The following is a 22595-nucleotide window of genomic DNA, read 5'->3' on the forward strand; positions in this document are numbered from 1 at the left end:
TCAGAAAATCAGCACTAGAATGGTGTCTGTAATAGGGAAGAGCAGCTGTAATACAGGACAGAATGTAGGTATAGTGAGGGTACATTCCTCCACTGTTTGGATCTTTCCTTACTGTGTAGCCCAAAGCATTGTTGCTTTATAAAAAAAATAACAAAAACAGTGTTTAACATATTGAATAGGTAGACAGTTGAGTATTGATTATTACTAAACCTGTAAGTGCCAAAACTGATTCCAAGATACATACTCCAAGAACAATATACCAGAAGACATCTGCATAAACACTGTAAAAGACAGGCAATTCAGAGATAAGTTTTCAGCTCTCTCATGGACCTTCTTTTTGTTTAGATAAGAGATTTGAGATCTAGGGCTAATTTGAGATGCCTCCACACGTGTCTCAGTGGACTGAAAACCTTCTAGACTCTAAAGAGCTTATGCTGCAGCACTTTTATCACATTTTCTTTTTTGAACTGTACCCATTTACCACGGTCTGTAGCTGGCATACTGGGATGGAGGAAATCCAGGCACTGGACCCTTCTTTCTGAAAAGTCACTGGAGAATGGGAAATCTTTTGTGCTTGATAGAAGCTCCTACATATTTATATGGATGACAAACCTAGTTAGATACTCCATGGTCATGAAATTTCTAATAACTGGCACTATCATGTCACTAATTGGTCAAGGTCTTTCACTCTGCATTTCAGAAGAGGTTGCTTATGAGAGAAAGGGAAGAAAGGCAAGGAAGAAGAGGCTATTCAGAGATGTTGATCAAATCTGAAAAGCCAAACCATGGCAGCAGATGGTAGATGGCAAACAGGAAGGTTTTGTGAAAAACTAGAATAGTATAAAAATAGTGGAAAAAAGGAAAGCATTCTGACAGCATAAAATACTAACCTTTAAAGATACACAAGGAAATGCATATACACCGTCTGTTGCTCCATTAATAGATAAAGATGAAACAATAGAGTAAATGCAAGGGAAATTAAATAGCAAGAGCAGCCTATCACTAACAAGTTTATGCACTGAGATGCAGCTTTGAATCCAGGTCCTGAAATAGTATATTAGACCATAATGACTTCAAATCTCTTTTGAGAGTTGGAGACATGAGGTATACTTTTAACTTCTCACAAGTGTCCTGCACTGCATATTAGAAGCTGTGGCCATGGTAAAAAGCAGATGAACTATTAAACAGGAAAACTCCATCTGGTTCACAAAATCAATGAGCTATAAATCATAAAAATATAATAGGGCACACCAGGAAATTAAACCTGTATACTTCTGCCAGTCTCATACTTTTATTTGTCACTGCATCTGCTGCTGGCAGACACTGGGAATGGATGAGATGGGCCAGATATATAATTGATCTTACATGTTTATTTTTATGTCTTCCTTTACAACTTTTGTAACTGAGAAAGGACTCACCAAGGAGTTGGAAGAGAGTTTATTTATGACAATATGTTTGACATCCATTATACTGGACTGAAAATCTTGGCTGGAGCCAAGGACAGTGTAGGTTGATACCTAACTTGTCACTCCACACTCCAAGTGAACATAGTTCAGTGACACACTTCCAGGCTCAGACCTCCTTACACCTCTATTTGCAACAGTCCTTACTATTCCCACCTGGACCTTTCTTGAGTAATGTTTATGGTATTGGCCATAAAATATTCTGATTGTGTGACTGCATACAAATTGGATGCCAGAAGAAACCAGATATTTCTTTTTTGGACCAAAGTATTATTCCCAGTTCAGAACCCAATATGAACTTTCTCCTTTCAGTCAGTCTCCCTTTTTTCAGTCCTCATTCCTTACGCAACTCTGGCAGTGCAATTACCACTCCTTCACAATACATCTCTGGATTTCAGTACCAGTGTAGCCATATATTGATGTACTGCAGTTGGACTTAAGTTTGCCACATTATTAAGCAGTTGGTTACCACAAACTCCCTCTTTAGTCCATAGGGGAAGATCAGATCCTTCAAGTCTCCCTCATAGCAAGCATATTGCCATAAACCTGCTACTCCTGCTACTCCTGCTGCTCAAGCCATGAGATTTTTCCATGTAGTAGTGCCTAGCTGCACTAAATTCCATCCTGTCCTATTAAACTGACTTTACTGGTAACCAAAGATAATGTGTGTTCAAGTTTTTAAAACACAAGGCACTCTCCTCTCAGGGACAAAGATGCTGCAAAGATGCAGGGACAAAAATACATCATTTTCCACAGGTTAAGCTCTACACAGTTGGATGAATAAGCCATAAACTCTTGCAATAGTTCCATTTGATTAAGCAAGATTCATTTTATAAAATACTCAACAACTTCTGTTAGTCCCAATTAGACTAACTAAATGATGAAGCACTTAATGTCTAGGGGTGAACAAAGTTTCATCAACATCAAAGTTTCATTTTTACAAAAAACACTTTTCTCCTCCACAACTGTGTTAAAGCAGAGCTTACTCCCTTTGGTCTCATTTTTAATATGCTGTTAGTATCTATAAAACAGATCTTACCTTGATCTTCTGAAGAAACCGGTGACCTGGAATAAAACAAAAAAATCCAGTCAATCTTTGGTAAAAAAAAGGTCAAAAATAAAGTTCAGTCTCAGTATGGGGAATGGGATATAGAGTAATTTGAAGTTTTTCTTCTTTATTTCTTAGAAGAGAGGACTAAAAGACATTTGGGAAAAAAAAAAAAGAAAAAAAAAGACATGGAGCTGAAGAGGCCATCTAGCAGCAGATTCTGCAGGCCAGAGTGGCCATATGGAGCCATCTTCGTGAGGACTGATGCCAAGACTGTCTGTAGATATTTGGCAGAAACTCATCTGCTACTGCCACTGCCAGGAGAAAACCTCACAACTAAGGGTGGTCAAGGAAATTACATCTTGGCAGGAGCTCACAATCATTACAGTGGCCATTTTTTTTTTCCATAAATCAGTGTAGTGGTTAGTATATATAGTGGTTAATATAAAACAGTAGTCATAATTAATAACAATTAATGCCTTCTTCAAAAAACTAACACAACAGATCAAAAAAAAAAAAAAAAATAATGTCTGGACGGATGTAATTACAGAAAAAAGCAACATACCAGCAGCAACACAAGAGTTATAGGATACCCTAACCAGTGGATTAGGACTCTGATAATACCGCAAGAGAAGGAAGAGTTATAAAACATGGGTGACCTCTCAGTGTCCCTCCTGATAAAGAGAAGAACCCCAGTGAATTCCAGGGATTTGTGTCACAGTTCCCATCACTAAGGATCACACTCCTCATGGTTTTGGTCACCACCCAGAACAAAGGAATACAGAAGTACTGGATCTCCATTTTTCCCTTTGCTGCAGTAGCATGGCTTAGCAAAACTGAGGTTAACCACTGAGCTGAATCTGGGATGTACCTTCATTTTTTAGACCAGGCTGACAGCACACAGTCCAGTGGACTGGAACATTGCTCAGCACTTGCCCAGCACAGATATACACAGCCTTCCCACCCAAGTAACAATGAGTTTGCTCCTGCAGTGAGTGGGCCAACCCATGCTTCCTTTCCAAGATATTTAATTTCACAACAATGTACAAAAATAACAAATTAGAAAAGACTTAAAAATGTTAGTGTTGCCAGCAAACAGATCAAAGCCAACATAAGAAAAGCAGCCACAGAGGGGTGAAGGGAAAAGAAGGAACAAAGGGGAAAAGAGCACATGTATATTTAACTGAGTCAGCAGGGGCTGAGGGCTGGAGAGGGGGAAAGAAGTGGAGGAACCCTGGGTTAGAGGAATAAAGGAGCTGAGGAAGGAGCCATGATCACATTTCATAACAAGTGTTTGAGGGATTACAGAACATCAGAAGCAGATACGCAAATATGTAGATGCAAACAGGAAAACTTGAAAGAAAAGAAGGAAGCTTTCCTGCCAAAGTATGTAAATTTTTTTTTCTGTAAAATAGAGAGATTTGCAAATAAAGAGAGGACAGAGTTAGAGCACAGCTGGAGCAATGGTCACTGTGAAAGGAAAAAATCTGATTGCCTAATTAGGATTCTGGCTGCACAAGAAGCCAATGTGTCTGTATGGATCAGAATTAATTAATCCTCTACTCCCATTAAAGGCTCTGATTGCTGCTGAACATCCTAAGCATGTATCCTGCTCTGCTGCCAGCTAGGCCAGCTCTGCCCTCACCCTTCAGCCATGTGTGTGGAAATACAGCAGGAATGCAGGTAACCCAAAGGACTTAACAGGCACCACTAGAACTGTTCTGCTTTGACTAGTTAGCTACAGACTTGTCTTTAACTCCTAGCAGAACCCTTTCTGAAGATCAAAACCCACTGCATTTTCTGTAAAGTTAAACAATGCAGAATGGTTCATATCAAGAAGCAAAAATTTTTAGATACTTGAAAATATTTTTGCATGCGAGAGTCACGCAAGGTTCCTTGGTTCACGTATCCTGACTCTTCACCCATTGCTAATGCTGTATCCCACTGCATCAGCAGAATTTATTCCTTTGTTTTGTTTTTTAATTGCCCAGTTTCATCACCTTTCAGTTCTTTATTTGAAACAATAAAATAAACAATACAGATTATACTATAATTTGGCTCTTCTTCATGCTTGGTAAAACAGATGTCATTAGTTCCTTAAAGCATCAACAACAGAAGAGATGCTATTACAATACCAATGACTTCTCAATTAAAACATTGATTGAAGGGAAGGATGAAAAATATGTTTATGTATATTTTGTGTGCTAAAATTATTATATATTTTTCAAAATATTACTGCCTTTTGGCTTTGTTGTATGCCTCAAATACAGTGTTTGTAAGAAATTTAACATAACTACTGATGTTACTATCAGTGCTTTTATTTGAAAGAATCCATCAAGTAACTGTGTAGCCTGGTATCCTGAGAAAATAAGGTTTATGTAACCTTATTTATATCAGTTTAATCAGGTTCATATCAGCATCTTGATGTGTACATGTACCTCTCTGTCTCACCCTGATAAACTCTGAACTTGTTGGCTCATTTCGTCCCTTGTTAATTGACAGAGAGTCAATTGCTGCTTTCACACAGCATGAAACAAAATAGCATAAGCTGAACTTCCCTGATGCAACAAAACCACAAAGAAAGGTTTTGAATATCCCAGCCACAGGAAAAAGCTCAATGAGAACTTCCACTGCTGGAGATACCAAAGGCTCAACCAAAATAAACTGAGCTTCTTTGCTCCCCAGCTGACATGAAGTATTTTGGCAAAGAGTGGGGAGGACTTTCAGCATCCTCCTACAATTCCAGGCCATACAATTAGCAAGGGGGAGGCTTTCCTAACTGCTCAAGTCCTGTCCTAACTACACCAAGGGGAGTCTTGTTGATAGCTATGATGGAAGTAAGACTGCAGAAACCTCCACACTAAATAGAATTGGGCATTTCATGCACTGACTTGTCCTCCCCATACGATAGGCTCTAAGGGAGGAAAGAGAGAAATCCTAATGACCTGCTCTAAACCACATCCACTCACTCCACAGCCACAGGGGGCTTTCCTGACAGGAAAAAAAAATCCAGTAGATGCTCATATTTCCGGTCACACATCTTTCTCTCAGGTCTGTAAGAAGTGTGAGAGATATACTGTGGCAGCACTGGTCACCAGACAGGTGTTCCAAGAAGGGAGGATTCTTGTCTGCTAATATCCACACAGGAACCATCTGTCTAGTGCCTGTCAACTACCCTCCCAATATGATCCTGGATACGTGTTTCACTGTCACAAAGAAGCAAGTTATCATCTTCGCAGTATCCATGCCTTAAAAAAAATTAGAGACAAGTCAGAGACACTTGAGGAAAACTAATATACTGTTAAGATCTGTGGTCTCACCTGGGTCAAAACACTTGGCCAAATGACATCTTGAAGAGATTTTCATTTGGTTAAACAAAACAGGAAAAATCTTCAGGAAAAAGTTGAGGCACTCAGGCATTTCAATATCCTGTTCTTGGCCATTTCAGAATGGAATAACTTTTTTCTTTATATATATACACACACACACACACATATCAACTGGGTTTTTCATCTGGTTATCTTGGTGTAAAATTAACTTGTAGAAAAAAAGGATCACCATCTCCCCAAGAGAGTAAAGGCAGGCCAGATTGTCTGTGACTGGCTACATTTCCAGAGTCATGAGGTTCAATTATCTCTTCTACCAACAGTGGTATTTATTTTCCCATGCATAAATGAAACTGGGGAGCCTGATTTCACACATTTTCACCAAAGGCTTTAATCTGACTTTCCTCCTGCTCTGGTTTTACAAACAGCTATTGTCATAGCAGATAGTATGAGTAACATCTTTCTGTGATAGGGAAGAGAATAAGAAGGGAGAAGGAGGAAAAGCACGTTGTTTGCTTTCCATGCTGTTCATAGCCCTCCTTTCTTACAGGTCCTGCAGCAGTGTTCTCCTGTTGCAGAGTGGCAAACTCAACTCTGAGGGATAACAGAATTTGCAAGCCTCAGCCTGCAAGGGGAAGCTGTGCAAGGTCTGTTCCACTGCCCCTTACACAAGCAAATTAAAAAGCTTTGGGCTTAACATAAAATCTTCAAGCATCTTCCAGAAATCAAGGTACCCATATTTCGAAATGCATTTTAAAAGTCATAAAAATTGTGTAAAAAAAGCCTAATCATACATACACTAGATGCATCCAGCAAATTGGAATACTTACAATATTGAAGGCATGAGACCTGCCCACCTCAAGCCACGACAGGCCTCCAAGTCCACAGTTTGATCCAAAGCTCACTGGAATTTTTCCACTCGCTCTTGCAGGGTTTGGATGTATTGCTGCAGAAATCTAATCCTCAATATAGCCAAGGCACTTTATTTATTTTAGTATCATACAAGCCTCTCACAAAGAGCCAAACAGTCAGAGCTATTTCCAAGTGCACTCTCCAATGTGCAAGCCCTAGGTTTGTTTAGCACTAGATGGGTGGAAGAAGGAACATTCATTTCTAAGGAGGGAAGTGCAGGGAATGTCATGATTTTGAGCCTAGTAACTGAGACTTAGGAACCTAGAGATATACAGCCAGACTCCAGGAGACTAATTCTAACAAAATTTCAGCAAATGAGTACATTATTCATGAAGACAAAAGCCTCTGGAGAAACAAACTTGGAGCTGATGTAAAGCAGCTCTTTTAATCAATAAACCTGTAGCAGAAACCATCTGCACCAGGCCTATTTAAAACCAGCCATTTAATATTTAAAGGCCAAATAACAATCTCTATGCAGCAATTCTACTGGGGTTTATGACCATTCCACTTTTTTCCTGCTTAAGGAATGTATTTCTGCAAACTTTCTAATTCAGTCTGACAACAGCTGCCTGTGATGAGGGGAAAGGAAGAGCTGTCAAATTAAACACATTCCTTCTAATTTTGCAAGTACATCTCTTCAGAATCAAAAGTGGAATCCCTGTTGGGATTTATTCATATATCCCCTGATTGCAAATGAAGAAAATTTTTAGCACATCAAGTCTTTTTAAAATATAGGTGAGGAAACCCTCTCATTCAGTAATTTGCATCAATATCTCTGTAACTGAGTTCCCCGCAGTCCCAGCTGCAAACAGTACATCATTTCACTGGCAGAAAGGCAGAACTGCTTGCTTGCCTGGTCCCTGACCAGATAATGCTCAGTCTGGGCATTTTCTGCCATGGTACTTGATGAAAAATAAAAGCCTAAGAACTCCTGAGAGCTTTCCCACACTTTCACTTTGACCCTATACATTCCCAGATCAGAGTGACCATCAGAGGCTGGAAAGGAACAGCAAGTTCAGCAAAGGCAAATGCAAAGTCCTGCACTTCAGGAGGAGTAAACCCTGCAACAAGACAGGCTGGGGGTCTAACACCTGAGAACAGCTTTTCAGAAAGGGTGCCTGATGTTAGCAGAGTACAAGTTGGCAATCTCAGCAGAGTTCCCTGAGATAGAAAGGGCCAATGACACTGAGCTGTATTTGCTAGAACAGAGCCAAAAAGTAGATGGAAGTGATTTTTGACCCTCTACTCAGTGTTGTGAGACTTGAGAACAAGACAGATATTGACAAATTGGACTGAGCTCCAGAAAGGGCTGCAGAGATGGTGTAGGCATAGGAGGACAGGCTATGGAAGCTGGGTTGGTTCAGTAAGAAGAGAAAGTATGGGCAAAATCTAATTGCTGCTCTTCAACTACCTAACAGGAAAATAAAGAGAAGAAAGAGTCAGCATGAAGAAAGAAACAACAGCCACAAGCTGGCACATGGGAAATTCAGATGGGATATTAGGGAAAAAAATTTTTACCATGTAGGTGATCAAAGAGAAGAACAGGCTGTGAAAAGAGATTGTAGAATCTCCAGTTTTGCAGATATTCAAAGCTCATCTGGAAAAAGCTCTTCATCTAGCTGGATCTGTTCTGAAGATTTGTATTAGAGATTCAGAGTCCTTCTCAACCCAAGTTTTTCTTCCATTCTTTAAGTCTCTCTACAACCCTTTCTGGTTATACAACCCAATTTTTCCTGTCATTCTTTCCTCTCAAATATTTGTCATAGACAATGGCCATACCGTCTCACACACATGGAAAAATGATGACCAGCAAAGCCCCCTTTAGAATCTAAGAAATTCCACTCAAATTACTTATTAGTTTGCAGAAACCTGTTTGGACATGTCCTATAACCTGCAACAACAATCTAGAGAGATTATTCTTCCTTAACCCTGCTAAGGGAAAAGATCAGTATTCCTTCTAGCACCTCTGTAGCTTCCTCCAGCAGTGTCCATCTCTACCTGCACAGCAATCACTGCCTCAGGCTCTTCACATGCAACATCCAATGTACAGGAAAGTAATTGGTGCTCCTTAGGGAAAGCAGGGCAGCTCAGATGTATTCCATGCTGGGTCTCAGGCATGTCAGTGTCCCCTATATTGTCACATATCTTTTTCCATTACTGCTTAACTTTTTACCTCTTACCACTCTGTCCACTGTGGAATGTTTTAAGGAAGACTTGTAACGCCACAATGCTGCTATACCTGAAGCTGTACTGACACCCAGAGGAGCTGTCTGGGAATTGCTGCTTAAAAAGGGACTAGAGGATTTTATTGCAAAATCCAATAAAAACCCAAAAGTGCCTAGAGTTTATTTTAAAAAAGGAGAAGAAGGATACAGAAATATTCTATGAAATTCATATCTGTTAAGATAGTTTTACCCCAAAATACGACCTGAGCAATCTGGATCAGTATTGATTTGAAAGAGAAGGTATTTCCAAACGAGCAGCAGGATCACTGTTTGGCAGGATCATGGCTTGTTTGGATTTGGTTTTTTGGTTTTGTCTTTTTTTAAATACTTGGCCTTTCTTTCTCTTATCATCACATGGCACCAAAATATCTCAGTGGAATGCAAAAAAATTTTTTTGAAGACGGTCTTATCCCTCTTTGAAATGCTGTTCTTCCATTTCCAGACTTTAATTAAATCTTCAAAATCCTCACTGACCTATAGAAAGGCACACCATGTAATGCTTTAGTGAAACAACAACCTGGATGCCAGAGGATTGGATGTTGTTTGACACATGTCATTATTAAAACCTGAAACAGGAGCTAAAGTGGCCCCATCTGCATACTTCTTTACAATTTTACATGAGAATAAAAGCATATCCATTAGGTAACAAAACATCTGGTTTTTCCTCAACAACAAATCAGTGCACTTTTACTTTCTCCACAAAAAGATGAAAGCAGAGGTCACTTTGTTTGGACTGTTATTTAACCCAGAGAAATAAATTATTTTGCTAGGCACAGTGGAACAATAGCCCCATTTTGAGCACCTCAGGTACAACCTGGTTCATAAGACATCATCTCTACTTGGGCCTCAGGCTAAATGGAGGTGAAGCACATCAGCTGCTTGGTGTCTTGAGATACTACTCAAATAATTTTTGGCCACTTTGGGTTTCTAAACAATCCAGAAGCTATCCTAAAGGGTGTGTTTGTTACAACAATGCAAACCAGTCACTTTGAGAAACAGCATTTTGTTCCTGAAACACTGAATCCCTCAGAATTGGACTCTTGCAATTATGTTAAAAAATAAGAGGCCTGATTTCCACAAGTGCTAAGCACTAGGAAACTCACTTTCCTGCCATCTTTTAAAAAAATACTCTAAAAATTTAAAAAATCACTTTAGTTAATATTCTTAACACACAGATCCCAGGCAGAAAAGAACTGCTGAGGCATTTACACTCCTGCTATAGACTAATTGATAGAAAATAAAACGTCTATTGGGAGTTTCAGATATGGCTTTTGTGCTGCACTTTTAGGTGTCTGGCACAGAAATAGGAATCTAGGAGTCAAGGTTACACTGGCTCCAAGCCACCTCTGGCTCTCTGATTTCAGCTCTTGGCATAATTTAGCCAGGTCCATCTGTCCCTGCTTGCCCATGGGCATCAGCACTGCCAGAACCTCAGCAAGGCTTTCTGTTATGGCCCTGCTTCCCATGTATTTCCTTCCTTTGAACACACCTCTGTGCCAGCACTGCTAAACACTCTCTGTCTCGGCTACCAAGACAAAGCTGTGGGGTTTAGTGGTCCTTTCCTAGTGCTGAGGAGCAGCAGGCAAGCAGGGATAAATTGAATGTTTTTAAGCTTTCAGAAGTTTCTCTGCTCACCCAGGTCGTTTGGCAGGCATGTTAAAGAGGCACTGTACCTCCTACACCCTGACATATAAGCCCAGAGCCAGGGGACTCAGATACACCAGACATGGAAGAGAAAGTGCAGCTCCCTGCAGAGCAGCTGTGCCAAGACACACAACCTGGGAAACAATGAACTTTCCAAACAGCCTCAGTGAAAAATCTCACTTCTTGTTCCATGAGTCAAATGAAGGCTCATGTCAAAATATCATTCCCAGCCTCACCCAAACACTAATTTTTGGAGGTCTAAAATACTCCATTGCAAACCTCAAAAGACTACCTATTTTCACACAACTATCCTTTGTCTTTAGCTTTTCTGTTGCATTTTTGACATTTCCCAGTTTTCAGCCACAGCAGAAATACAAACATGAAGATATCCAAAGAATTATGAAAAGGTTTGGCTTTTTTTTTTTAACACAGTCAACTCAGGCAAAGTAGTACTCCTGTGAGATAGTTTAGAGCAGCTATTTCACCAAACTACATTTCTATTCTCTTTGAAAGCCTGTTAAACCAGAACTTAGGGATATAAACAGGAACAGAAATACAGTCTGAATGCATATAATGAGATGTCCAGGTGTGAAAGCTTGAACACAGTATGCAGCCCAATGTGTGTGTAACACATGTACAGGACTGTGTTTCTAACCCAGGCTCTGAAGCTTGCTAGCTTTGGCTTTGATAAGACAGCTTGGTACTGAGTGAGAACACATTAAGAACCAGTCTCCTCTCCAAGCAGATGGCAGCTCCTTATGGCAGGGACAGAGCACATGGACACAAGGCTTGCTCTTCCTGTGCAACACTCAGGAAACTAGGACTGGGAGGTTTGGGGTTTGGTTTTTGTTGTTTTGGTTGTTTTTTTCTTACTTCAACTCCTACAAAGGAGTAAGAAGTACACGTAAATACTGACATACATGTCTAAAACTACAAGGTACACACCTTTTCCAAGCTTGATTGGCTTGTAAGTCTGCCATGCTGGAGAATATTTGACCTATATTTACAACAGTGCTTAAAGTATACCCAGAAGAATATATCTTTCTGTCACTCATCCTTTATCACCCCAGTAAACCCATCCATCCCCTTTTCCAGCACCTTTAATGTCACTGGGGACTGTAGGTTTGTTATTTCCAGCCCATAAAGCTGGAGAGAGGGATATTCACATTCTACAGTGGCACTGTCAGATCCACTCTTGCTACCCTGCTCCTGTCAGGTACAGTTACCACATGTCCAATGCTTGCAAGGAAAGCAGCAGGCCTTAAAAATTAAATTATCACATATCATTTTCTTTTATGGGGACAAAAAGAAAGCAAGATTATGAGAAGTTATTGTCTTGATACATTCCTGTCTTCTTTGCTGTAAAGCTGTTTTACTTCTCAGAGAAGATTCTGTTTTGCAAACCAAGGACCAAAGTAGGCAAGCAAAGATGGAAGCAAAGGGGAAGAAGAACACAGTTGTTAAAATAAAAGAGACTTCACTGATTCAGTCTTGGCTATCAGCTTGAGAGTGGAAAACAGATTAATAACTGTTATGGTAAACCATTTAAAGGAAACCAAGGTACCCAGCTATCTTTACTTTGACAACATCATTTTTTTATCCTTTATATGCATTCAGAAATAAAAACTTACATTCCATGTGGAAAACCTGTCTTTGCCCCTTTATCTACTGGAAATATTCAGAAGGCATTTTCAAGCCAGATGGTAGCTGACTTTTTAACATTCAGGTAAGATGGTTCCTTTGTCGCACACGTGTGCATTCTGTTGCTTGAAGTTGCCCCAAGGAGAGGAGGAGAGCTGGACTGCTTGCATTTCCCTTTTGGAAAATGGGATGCCAGTCAAGAAGCAAGATCTCTCTAAAGAAGTCAATTTGTAGTCTCATCATGTGTGGGAGTGTTTTGCATGTCCCTGTCTGTCAAAACAATTTGTCATCAGAGTGAATTTCCTCAGCTGTGCATCAGGTGCTGAAGATGCCACAAAAGTCATTAAGAGGGAGCAGGCTGGTGAGAAAAGAGGAAGTTAAAATCCCACCTAATCCACTCTGGGGAGCTAAATGCTGAAAGATAAAATATATTGGTAATAAGTAGAGATGAGGGAAAAAAAACACCGTACAGGATGTACTGTAGTACAGGGTGTGCTCTATTTCTGCCATCCATCGAAGGGGCGGATGCACAAACCCACCTCACATGTGCTACTGTTACTGAAACCCCTTTGCCTCAACAGCAAAGGCTGGAGACTTCACTCTTGAAAAAAAACACACACTCTTTGCATTGCATTCACATACACAAATAAGGTCCTAGACATGCAAATCTAAGCCAAATTCTGCTTTCTTCTTTTCCCAATTATGGTTAACAAGAGCAGAAGCAAAAAGCTGTGCCTTAAAGCTCAGTGTTATTGAGCTGCGGTTGTCAGGATGATATGTAAGTACCAATTACTAATAACTGCTACAGAAAATTTTAAGGAGTAAAAACCATGAATGTTCTACAGCCCAGTTCTCTGTAGATAAGGCCAGACTTGACAGTGGTGACATAAAAATTCTACTAATCAAAACAGAGGAAGAGATGATTAAATGAGATTTTGCCTGTATGCAATCATTTAAAGGTAACACCAGAAGCTGCTGAAAGTTTGTGCTGAATAGTTTCCAGAACCATCTGATTCCCACTATGTGCAAAGGTCCCTCAGGTCCAGTGCATGCAATCACCACAAAGCCTTGCCTCATCCCCTGACCTAGCAGGGCTTGTATGTGGCAACACTTTCCTTTGTCCTGACTTTGGGCCTTCAGACATCAGAACTAAATGCCAGCATCTTTCCATGCCCAGAACCATCCCTGAGATGGTACAATTCCAGCTGAAGTAGCACAAAGCCTCTTGAATCCTGAGTCGAGAGCATCTGTTCTCATGTTTTACCCACTCAGGATAAACCAAGAGCATATCTCATGCAGGCCAGTCTTTGAAAAGGTATTTTATTATCAAAATTCCTCTCCATTCTCTCTCATTTTAGCATTGTTTTCCTCTCCTAACTCTTTCTTCTACAGCTGAGTCAAGGTGTGTCTCCTAATCAGACATGACCAGAAGTCCCTGAAAAATTCTTGAATTTTTCCCCACTGAAAATCTCTCAAAACAATGAACATGCAAATAACTTGATGTATACAGAGAAATCATATTCACAATGGAAGCTTAAATATACAACGTTGTTTACCACACCTGTGCACTAGACTTAAAAAATTAGCAGGTGCATCCTTGTCAAGGAATTCTTCAAAAGTGGGGGAAAGGGAAGATTTATAGAGGAACTGAAAAAAGGTTTGCCTAATAGTGGAAAAATTGTAGCTTCTATCTGGGAAGTGCATAAAATGTTAAGTATTGTGACTGCATCATGCTTACAAATAGTAAAAGCTTTAAAAATACAGGACCAGACCCCACACCAAAATGCATCACTTTTTTTCACACTCGATCTCATGTAGGGAACTTGCTTTCCATCCAATTTCTTATAACTAATTTGCCGTGTTCTTATAATTTATTTTTCTTTGCTTTCTTCAAAGTCCTTTTCCTATTCAACCCATGTTTACTTTCTGAGTAATTCTAAGTCCTCTTTACAACACTTTCCCTCTTCTTTGAGTCTACATCTTACTTTCCAATGACAACCCCACCTTTTTGACATCACTTTCCTAAAGAGAGGCAGAGTTGCTTTACTCAGATTCCTCATGCTCCACTTTAGGGAGTGAGAAAGATGCCTTACAAGCTGTTTGTAAATGCATCCAAGACAACAGAAGAGAAAGAAAAGGAAGAGTTGAGGAAAAAGCAGACATTGCACTCTGTTATATTCAAGGTCAATTATAAGGACTACACAGGAGCGTACATAAAGGTAGTGGTGATTTACACCTTCACTAAAATAAGATTTGTTTAAAAGTAATTAGTACTCATGGAGCCTCAACTGCAAAATGGAAAGCAATTCTTACAGGTGTACAAAAACCTGATTAAGACATACACACTTCACTCTTGCTGTGTAATTTTGTAAATGCATCTTGAACTAAATCTGAACCTGAAAATTAATTCAGATTTTGCTATCAAAAACACCAGGGCACACTACTCTGCCTATCTAGGAGCTGATGCTGAGTTTTCAAATGCAAAATTTTTCAGGCAAACCCTTGGATTTCTCAAGTCCTTACCAATATTTGAAATTTTAAAGATTCACTGTGACTAGGCAGTTCCTGCCTAGCATGTTCTGAATCATCTCTTTGTATTTTCTAAACTTCCACTAAATGAGCATTCTTTCTCCTTTCTACATGCAAATTTGTATCCCTGATGCTCTTCTCATCTTGTATTACATGGAGATTTCACATTAAAAAAAAACCCTAAACCACCTTGTAACATCTGCATTGTCACACTGTGTTCCTGGGCAACGATCACATACTTGTGGCTGAGTTAAACACTTGGCATTTATTCTTTTTCTTCTTCCCTCTGAGAAACTAGGTTATTATTGCTTCATAAAGTAGTGCCTGGATGGTATTACTAGCTAATTAATGTCTATTTAGTGGAAAGGGCTGCAGCCATCTTCCAGCACCTACAGGCGTTTTTTCTTCCTTTCCCTGACAAGACCAGATGGCATCTTGGCCAACCTTCACCCACCCTTCACAAGCCATGCACTTGATTCAGAAAATGCAGCCAGCAGCTTGGGAAACACATTACCATCACAGCTGGACAGATGCTAAAAAAGTGCTGGTTACTGCCCTGAATAGTGGGAAAATTAATGACTTCAATTAAAATATGCAGATTAAACCTCTACCAAGATATAGTCACCTTTTCATCTCTGTATGCTGTTGGGGTTTTTATTTTATTGAATTTTCCAGCTCTCATCATATAACACGGTGAAAAACAGCTAAGAAGAGAAATACATGGCCAACAACAAACACAGCAGGCTGTGAGGTCTTCTGCATCTCACTGCACCATTTAATCAAAGGATGAACTCACTCATGTACAAATTACCTGTATCAGTGCAGTCAGACCAGAATATTTACCTTTTTTCAAGACCAAGCACCTCTAGTCCTAGGAAGTTGTCCTCCCAGTGTGGGTATTTTAAAATGCAGTGTTCACACTAATTGATTTTCCTACTAAACTACAATCTGCCCCAGCTCCTGGTTACTGCATCAAGACACTGTTCCATGTCCTGTCCAATCCATCACAGATCAAAGAGGAACAAATAAGAAACAAACCATGAAATACTATTAATCAACAGCTACCTGAAAATAATATGAAGTTCAGTTAATTGAAAACAAAAGCATAATATTTCTCTCAGAAAGACCCCTGACTCAAAACCATTTTATTCACACTATGCTTTAACCAAACAAGCTTGTCATCAAAAGCAACACCTAACACTATAATCATTTTTAGATCACATATTCTGTTCTCTGCTTTCATTTACTGAAATAATGTAAGGGATCATTCAACTTTGAATTTTTAGCTACATTCCTCACTTGTCAGAAATAATTACTTAATCTTAAAGAAGTTTTGTGTATGTGTGTGTGTGTGTGAATATATATATGTGCATATGCACACACCTACATGTGTGTATATAGTGATGACAATACAATCTATACATCCTGAAACTATACAATAACCAGCTGTGTTCATATCCGTTTAGGAGAAAAATGACCACTGAGAAACCACTCCCAGTGAGTCAACAATGGCACTTTCTCTCACACCAAGCCCCCCTGTTACTTGTCCTTGGCTATAGGATAATAGATTTTGAGCTGTACAATAATTCTGACTAGATAAAATACACTGGATGCTGATGACTCTTAGAAGATCCATGTCAGCTCTGTGTACAGGAGGAATTGACTCCTCTGTTCTCTGCCATATTCCTGTTTAGGAATTTTGCTGAAATCCTTTTCTCAAATTTTAATTGAAAAATAATTTCTGAAGGGGAAAATCTCTGCAGAGAACCTGTAAGCAACTTCAGCTGCCAAAATATAATAGTGCTTTCTAAAGTACTTATTTTTTCCTTTAATGTGCCATATTAGAGAGATTTTTTTTAGATTTCTAAGCCAAACATCCAGAAGCTTAGAAATTTGGGATCTCAAAATTTTGGGATCATTCTGCAACCCTGTTGCACTCAAATGTTATGACAACTTTTAGTCACATTGCCACTTTCTATTTTCTTCTACTGGACTTTTGCCTCTCATATATGCACTGCATAGCCTCAAGATTTATTTCTTCCACACTGCCAAAACTACGCACAGAATGCAAAATGATTAATGTCCTGCTAAGCACCTCTGACAGTCTCCCCATAGCATCCAGGTTTCTCATGACCATGAAATTCACCCTCACTGTGCTCCTTTAAGGTGAGGTTGCAATTATTATCTGTATTCTGCAGCTGGAGAAGCAGGTACCAAGTTTCCATTCTTTTTAGTAATAGAACCTGAGGCAACAGAAATCCTATTTCTCCGTTTCCAGCCCTCCACACCCTTTCAAAATCTCCTTGTAGTGGCCTCCCAGTAACCAAGCCTACTTCACAGTGGACATGCACAGAATGGAGAGCCCATGGTTAATCGGCCACCATTAAATCCTCACCATTCAGAATTTCTGTCACGGATGCTGAAAAGAGAAGCCAGTCCCACAGAGCATCATTCTTGTCTTGTCTTAAATTTAATAATACCTTGCTGCCTCCACTGCAGTCCCCTGACTCATTTACCATACACCTTCCATCTTGGTAGCAAGTGAGGCGGTGTCTAAACATATTTCAGAGCTTGCCCATCAGTGTAATAACCTGCAAAAGCCAGAATTCTGTATTCTGGAGAGAAACAGCCACAGACCCTTCCCCCATGCCCCTAGCCTGTCTCACTCATCTCTTACCTATCTGTACCCCATGCCCTCCTCCTTTTCATTATTCCCATTCTGACTTGCCAGACACACCTGGTTATCCTCTGTGTCCTGAACAGCTCCCCTCCTTTAACCCTATTCCCCAAGTTCTGGCATATGCTCCCTTTTCCCTTCTACTCCTTTGGCTCCTTCAACCTCTTTTCCTTGGTCCCTCATACACCTTCTCCTGACCATCTCCATCTGGCCATGACTACTGCATCCCTTTTTTCCTTGCTGCTGGAGATCAGCTAATGAGCAGCACAGTCCCACTTCTCTCAGCCCTGTGGGCAGGTCAGCAACCTAAATTAAGCACACAGTAGTGTAACTCCTCTGTGAGCATGTACAGACAGAAATTTTTGAAAGCAATGCTTTTGAACCTTAGGTGTCTCCAAAGTGCACAAACAACCCATCAGCAGGGAGAACTCAGGGATAATTTTCAAGACAGCAAAAGGCATCTCACTGGTATTATGATGACATTTTACTAAATGTCAAGCTTCCAAAATTTCATTCCAGTGAGGTTCATTCCACTACCAGCACCAACATATGTCAGGAAAGAACCACTGGATTTATTTATTTGAAAGAAGATCATTTAAAGGAGCACATTTCCCACAAATCTTGTCCTCAGAAAAAAACAAACTGGCTTTTTTGTTAAAGTTTTTACTAAAAGAAAAAGAATCAGTCATAGACTGAATCTGAGCATGAAAAATTTCAGCCAAAACAATTAAAGTTTAGAGAAACTGTAAAGAAAACAATTCCTCATAGTAGGCAGTGACAGGGACACTTTACTCTGAGCAATGCTACCAGCTTACTTTGTACTTAATAAATCTACCAAATGTAATTGTTACAGCTAAGCAAACATTTCCAGTCATGCTGATGTAAACAAAATCATTCTTCTTATCAATAAGAAACTAGTCCACATGTTCTCACCATTTCTCCACACTGCCTAAAACTCTCTAAAAGCATCATTTTTCTCACAGCTTTTCCAGCTTCAGATTTTGGGCCCTGCCATTCCAGTTGATGGAAAAATGAACCTGAATTCACCATTGTTCTCTTTGCGAAGAATATCAAGAGCTGATCCAGAATCCCTCAGGGAGAAAACCAGGCAATTTAATCCTGGCAGTGCTACCTTGATCACCATTTCTTGCCATGACACCTCCTCCTGACAGCAAAGTTTCTAGTTGGTAGCCTCAAGGCTAGACAGCCTGCTATCCCCACCACACCTGTCCTGGAGCTGTAGGCTCTGCGTACCCTGTACCTTGCAGCCCCCTCCCACACAACCTGACAGAAAAAAAAATCTGAAAAAAAGGACACATGGTCAATATTCCTAATTTTTCTATACTAAGTTTTAAAACCTGCCCATAGGGTTGCTGATACTGTAAAACTAGAAACACAATTATACATTATATACTTGGGGGTGAGGGGAATACAACTCCAAAACACAAATAACTTTCAAAGCCAGCAACAGAGTTCTGACAGACATCTCCCATCTAATCTTTGGTAGTGACCCACTGATGGTTTTGAAAATCTAAAGTGAAATGACCAAAAAGTTAAGAACCACTTTTAATAGATAAAAAGTGATAAATAAGCAGAATAAGAGATATTTTTTAATAGGTCTGAGCATAGTAGATAGTGCTAAGGTGGTAAAAAATTCTTTTATGGGGGAACTATGAGAAAGAAAACTACTGTACATCCTACATGATTCAAGATTATATAAAAAGCATTAGCTACATCTTTGACAATAAGCAACAGTTCTGGAGGTTTCTGCTTTGTCACATTGCATCAGAGCTGCCTTGAGGGTGAATGCTTTGACCTTTCACCTAACCAGTTGCCAAGATTTTCTTAGCTGGAACTTCAGTCTTCTAAAATAAGCTATTTTTTTTCAAAAACTTGGATTTAGATTAACTAACAGGGCAGCGTGCCACAGAGAATGAAACAAAGGCAAGAATAAAAAATAATGAACAATGAGGAAGAACAGAAGGGAGAAGCAAAAGAGAAGTAGCAAAAAGTATTTGTAATTTCAGCATGTTGGCACAGTTCATTAAGTTCATTAAAGGAGCGTTAGGGATTGTCTGTGATGACAGGGACTGCATCATCAAGCAGAGAAATGCAGAGGACTCTTACTGCAGCATATGTGTCTGGCTGGCGTCCTTTTGTTTGTCAGGTACCTCGTAGTGGGGAGAAATCTTCCCAAGGCCGCTGTCGCTCAGCATCCTCTTCCGAACTGCAGGGTTCCACCGATCCGATATTCTATGAGAGAAGGCGGAAGAGAAAGGCATTCACACCCCTTGGTGTTCCACTTGGAAGTGGTCTTATGCTCATTGGTTCCCAGCATTTTTCAGCCCACAGCAAGTTAAAATAGATTAATTCATTATCAGTACAATGCTGTTCCTAAGGATGAATAAAAGCATTTCTGGTCTGTCAAGAGGATGATGAGAAACAGAGACACTTCATGATCGGTCTTAGAGACAAAGGGCTTTAGGGCCTCACACAGTGGAATCAAAACTCTGACCATGCAGAGAAGTTTGTAACTCAATCATTAGAGTCATTCATGGCAGGATTTAGGGCCAGGTGGTGTGAGGTGGCTAAAAGGTGCTGAAGTCCACGAGTCCTGCTGTGTGCTCCAGGAAATCTAATGGAGTAGATGTTACACTGCTGTCCTCCTGTAATTACCACGTCTCGATTTGTTCCTGCCTAATACCCACCCTTCGTTATCTCCTAATCCTTCGGAAAAGGGGACCAGAAAGAAATGCCCATTACTAATACAACTGCTGAAAATCAGATCCCAGCAACACTCACCCAGTTGCCTGCTCCACTACCAGATCAGGCATTCCTGGAGGTGTCCCCACCTGCTGAGACATTACCATCTCTGGGTCCAGAATAAAAATCTCGTCCTGCGAAATTTCTGTCACAAAGTGCAAATGTTCCTGTTGGAGTGACACAAGCAACAGATAATGAACCTGCAGTATCAGTGGTCTCTCAGAGTACCCAGTGCCCTAGAATGAGTTGACTGCATATCAGGTTCTCTGAAGAATATTCAAGGGACTCTGTGTATTTCAGTGTGTACTCATATACACACACATTAAAATCAATGGCACAGAAGTCACCAATTAATAGGTCATCAATTTCAAACCAAACAAGATTCCCAATGAGCAAGCTGCACACTCACAGCACCACTTTAAAGGCTGTTATTCAATAACTATGCCATTCTGATGAATCCTGGAGGTCTACCCAAATATCTCAAGTTTGCATTTTGAAATGAGGACAACACCTGAAGTCTCTTCTTTGATGATGGTTGACAAAACTTTTCTTGCTTGGGAGTACTCTTCCAGATCTCCACCACTTGTACATTCTGTTTTCACATCTCCATTACCAAAGCTCTCTTTCTCAATCCTTTATTTTTGTGATTGACACTGAAGGTTAATTGTCTTTAAAAAAAAACCACTGAGTGTGAGTATGCCTGTCTATGTAGTCAAATGGGCAGGAAATTTGCCATTGTTTGAGTGCTGGGACCAACATACAGTATTAATTTTTCCCCCACAGAATCACAGGATGAAGTAGGCATTAAAAATGACCATCAGTACAGTGTCAAGTATTAAAGAAATGCAGAATAAGCCAGAGTAAAATTGCCCAGTTTAATCTGTAGCAGCATCTTCTTCACCCCTGCCTTCCCAAGGTTAGATTGCAACATCAAACCATTTATTTGACTGTGTGCAAAGAAGTCCCATGGTGTCTACATGCAGACACTGAACATGGGAACTCTGAACTAACGTCTCAACTCCTTCTGCTTGAGCTAAAGCACCAGCTGCTTTTGCTAAGAAACAGTAACACATTCCTGTGATTCAGAAACAGCTTACACAGCTCTCAGGGGGACCAGATACAAACAACCACAGTGTGAAATCAACAATTTGAACCTAATGCTGAGCCACTAATTGGCCTGTTCTGACTACAAATCAGAAACACCAAAAGCCCTGTAAAATTTTCAGTGTTTTAGAAAATACATTCAGACTGTCAGATCTATGCCACAGGTTTGAATCCAGCAGAGATATACATTGTTTTGGGGTTCCTTGTGAGTATTTTATACATCTCTGTTCATAATTCTCAAATTGTAATAATATCTTAACTTCCACAGCTATTTCATGGTGCGCACACACACACACACCCCCCCACAGGATCAAGACTTCTGGTGCCTAAAAACATTAGTGAAAAGAAAAATACAAATACATTGGTGCCACACAGATGCCCCTAATAAGACTTGATAAGGAAAACAATTGCAGAAAATTCTCCTCCGCATCAGATTGGTAGTAAACAAAATGGCAGATGGTCAGCAGATACGAGACTTCAATGAAACAACGTGAATTAGATCAACTACAAAACAGTCCAGAATTTTTTTCTCTACTTCTCATGAGTAACACTTGGCAATACACAGGAAAAATGTCAAATAATTCATTTTAAGCTGCATTTGACATAGATTAAAAAAAAAAAATTATCTATATGAAAAGAAAACAAATAAGGATTTACCTGAGATCTGTCAATGCGGTAAAAACGATCAGCAGAAGTTGCTGCAAGACAGAGAAACAGCAGAAAACAGTCTGAGCAGGACTGCCTGGAGAAGATGGGCTGCACTAACATTACTGGCTCATAAAACAACCCCTGTGTCAGGGAAGTCACAGTGGCTCCACAAGGACATAAACTAATTCCTAATGTCCATATGAGTGGTGTGTCCTGGGTCAGTACTGTGACCAGCATCTTTGTCAGCAGCACGGACAGTGGGGTTGAGCGTGCCCTCAGTGAGTTCCCACCAGCCTCAGTGGAGCAGTGAACACACTGGAGGTGAGGGACACCAGCCAAGGGCACCTTGTCACGCTTGAGAGATGGACCAGTGCAAGCCTCACGGAGTTCAAAAAATGCAAGGTCCTACAAAGGAGCCATGGCAATCCCAGGCACAGCCAGAGGCTGCGTGGAGAAGTGACTGAGAGCAGTCCTACAGAGGAGGACTTGATGGCTGGTGAAAAACTCAGCATGAGCCATCTGGGTATGCTTTTAGCCCAGAAAGACAAGCATCTCCTGGGCTTCAGTAAAAAGGAAAGTGGCCAGCAGGTCAAGGGATGGGATTCTCCACCTCTA

General features: G+C 40.2%; 1 protein-coding gene across 7 annotated transcripts in view; it reads right to left on the reverse strand.

The window, feature by feature from the left end:
- DGKI (diacylglycerol kinase iota) overlaps positions 1–22595 on the reverse strand; it is a 201550-nt gene that overhangs the window by 29267 nt on the left and 149688 nt on the right. For all 7 annotated transcript variants that reach the window (XM_019006711.2, XM_019006712.2, XM_019006713.2 and 4 more), the window contains 4 exons: positions 21990–22030; positions 20268–20395; positions 19593–19718; positions 2503–2528 (listed from right to left, as the gene is read on the reverse strand). In XM_019006711.2, coding sequence (XP_018862256.1) covers positions 2503–2528; positions 19593–19718; positions 20268–20395; positions 21990–22030 — 321 coding nt within the window. The remainder of the gene's footprint in view (positions 1–2502; positions 2529–19592; positions 19719–20267; positions 20396–21989; positions 22031–22595) is intronic.

The sequence above is a fragment of the Parus major genome, chromosome 1A, assembly GCF_001522545.3.
Source record: "Parus major isolate Abel chromosome 1A, Parus_major1.1, whole genome shotgun sequence".
NCBI classification, from domain to species: Eukaryota; Metazoa; Chordata; class Aves; order Passeriformes; family Paridae; genus Parus; species Parus major.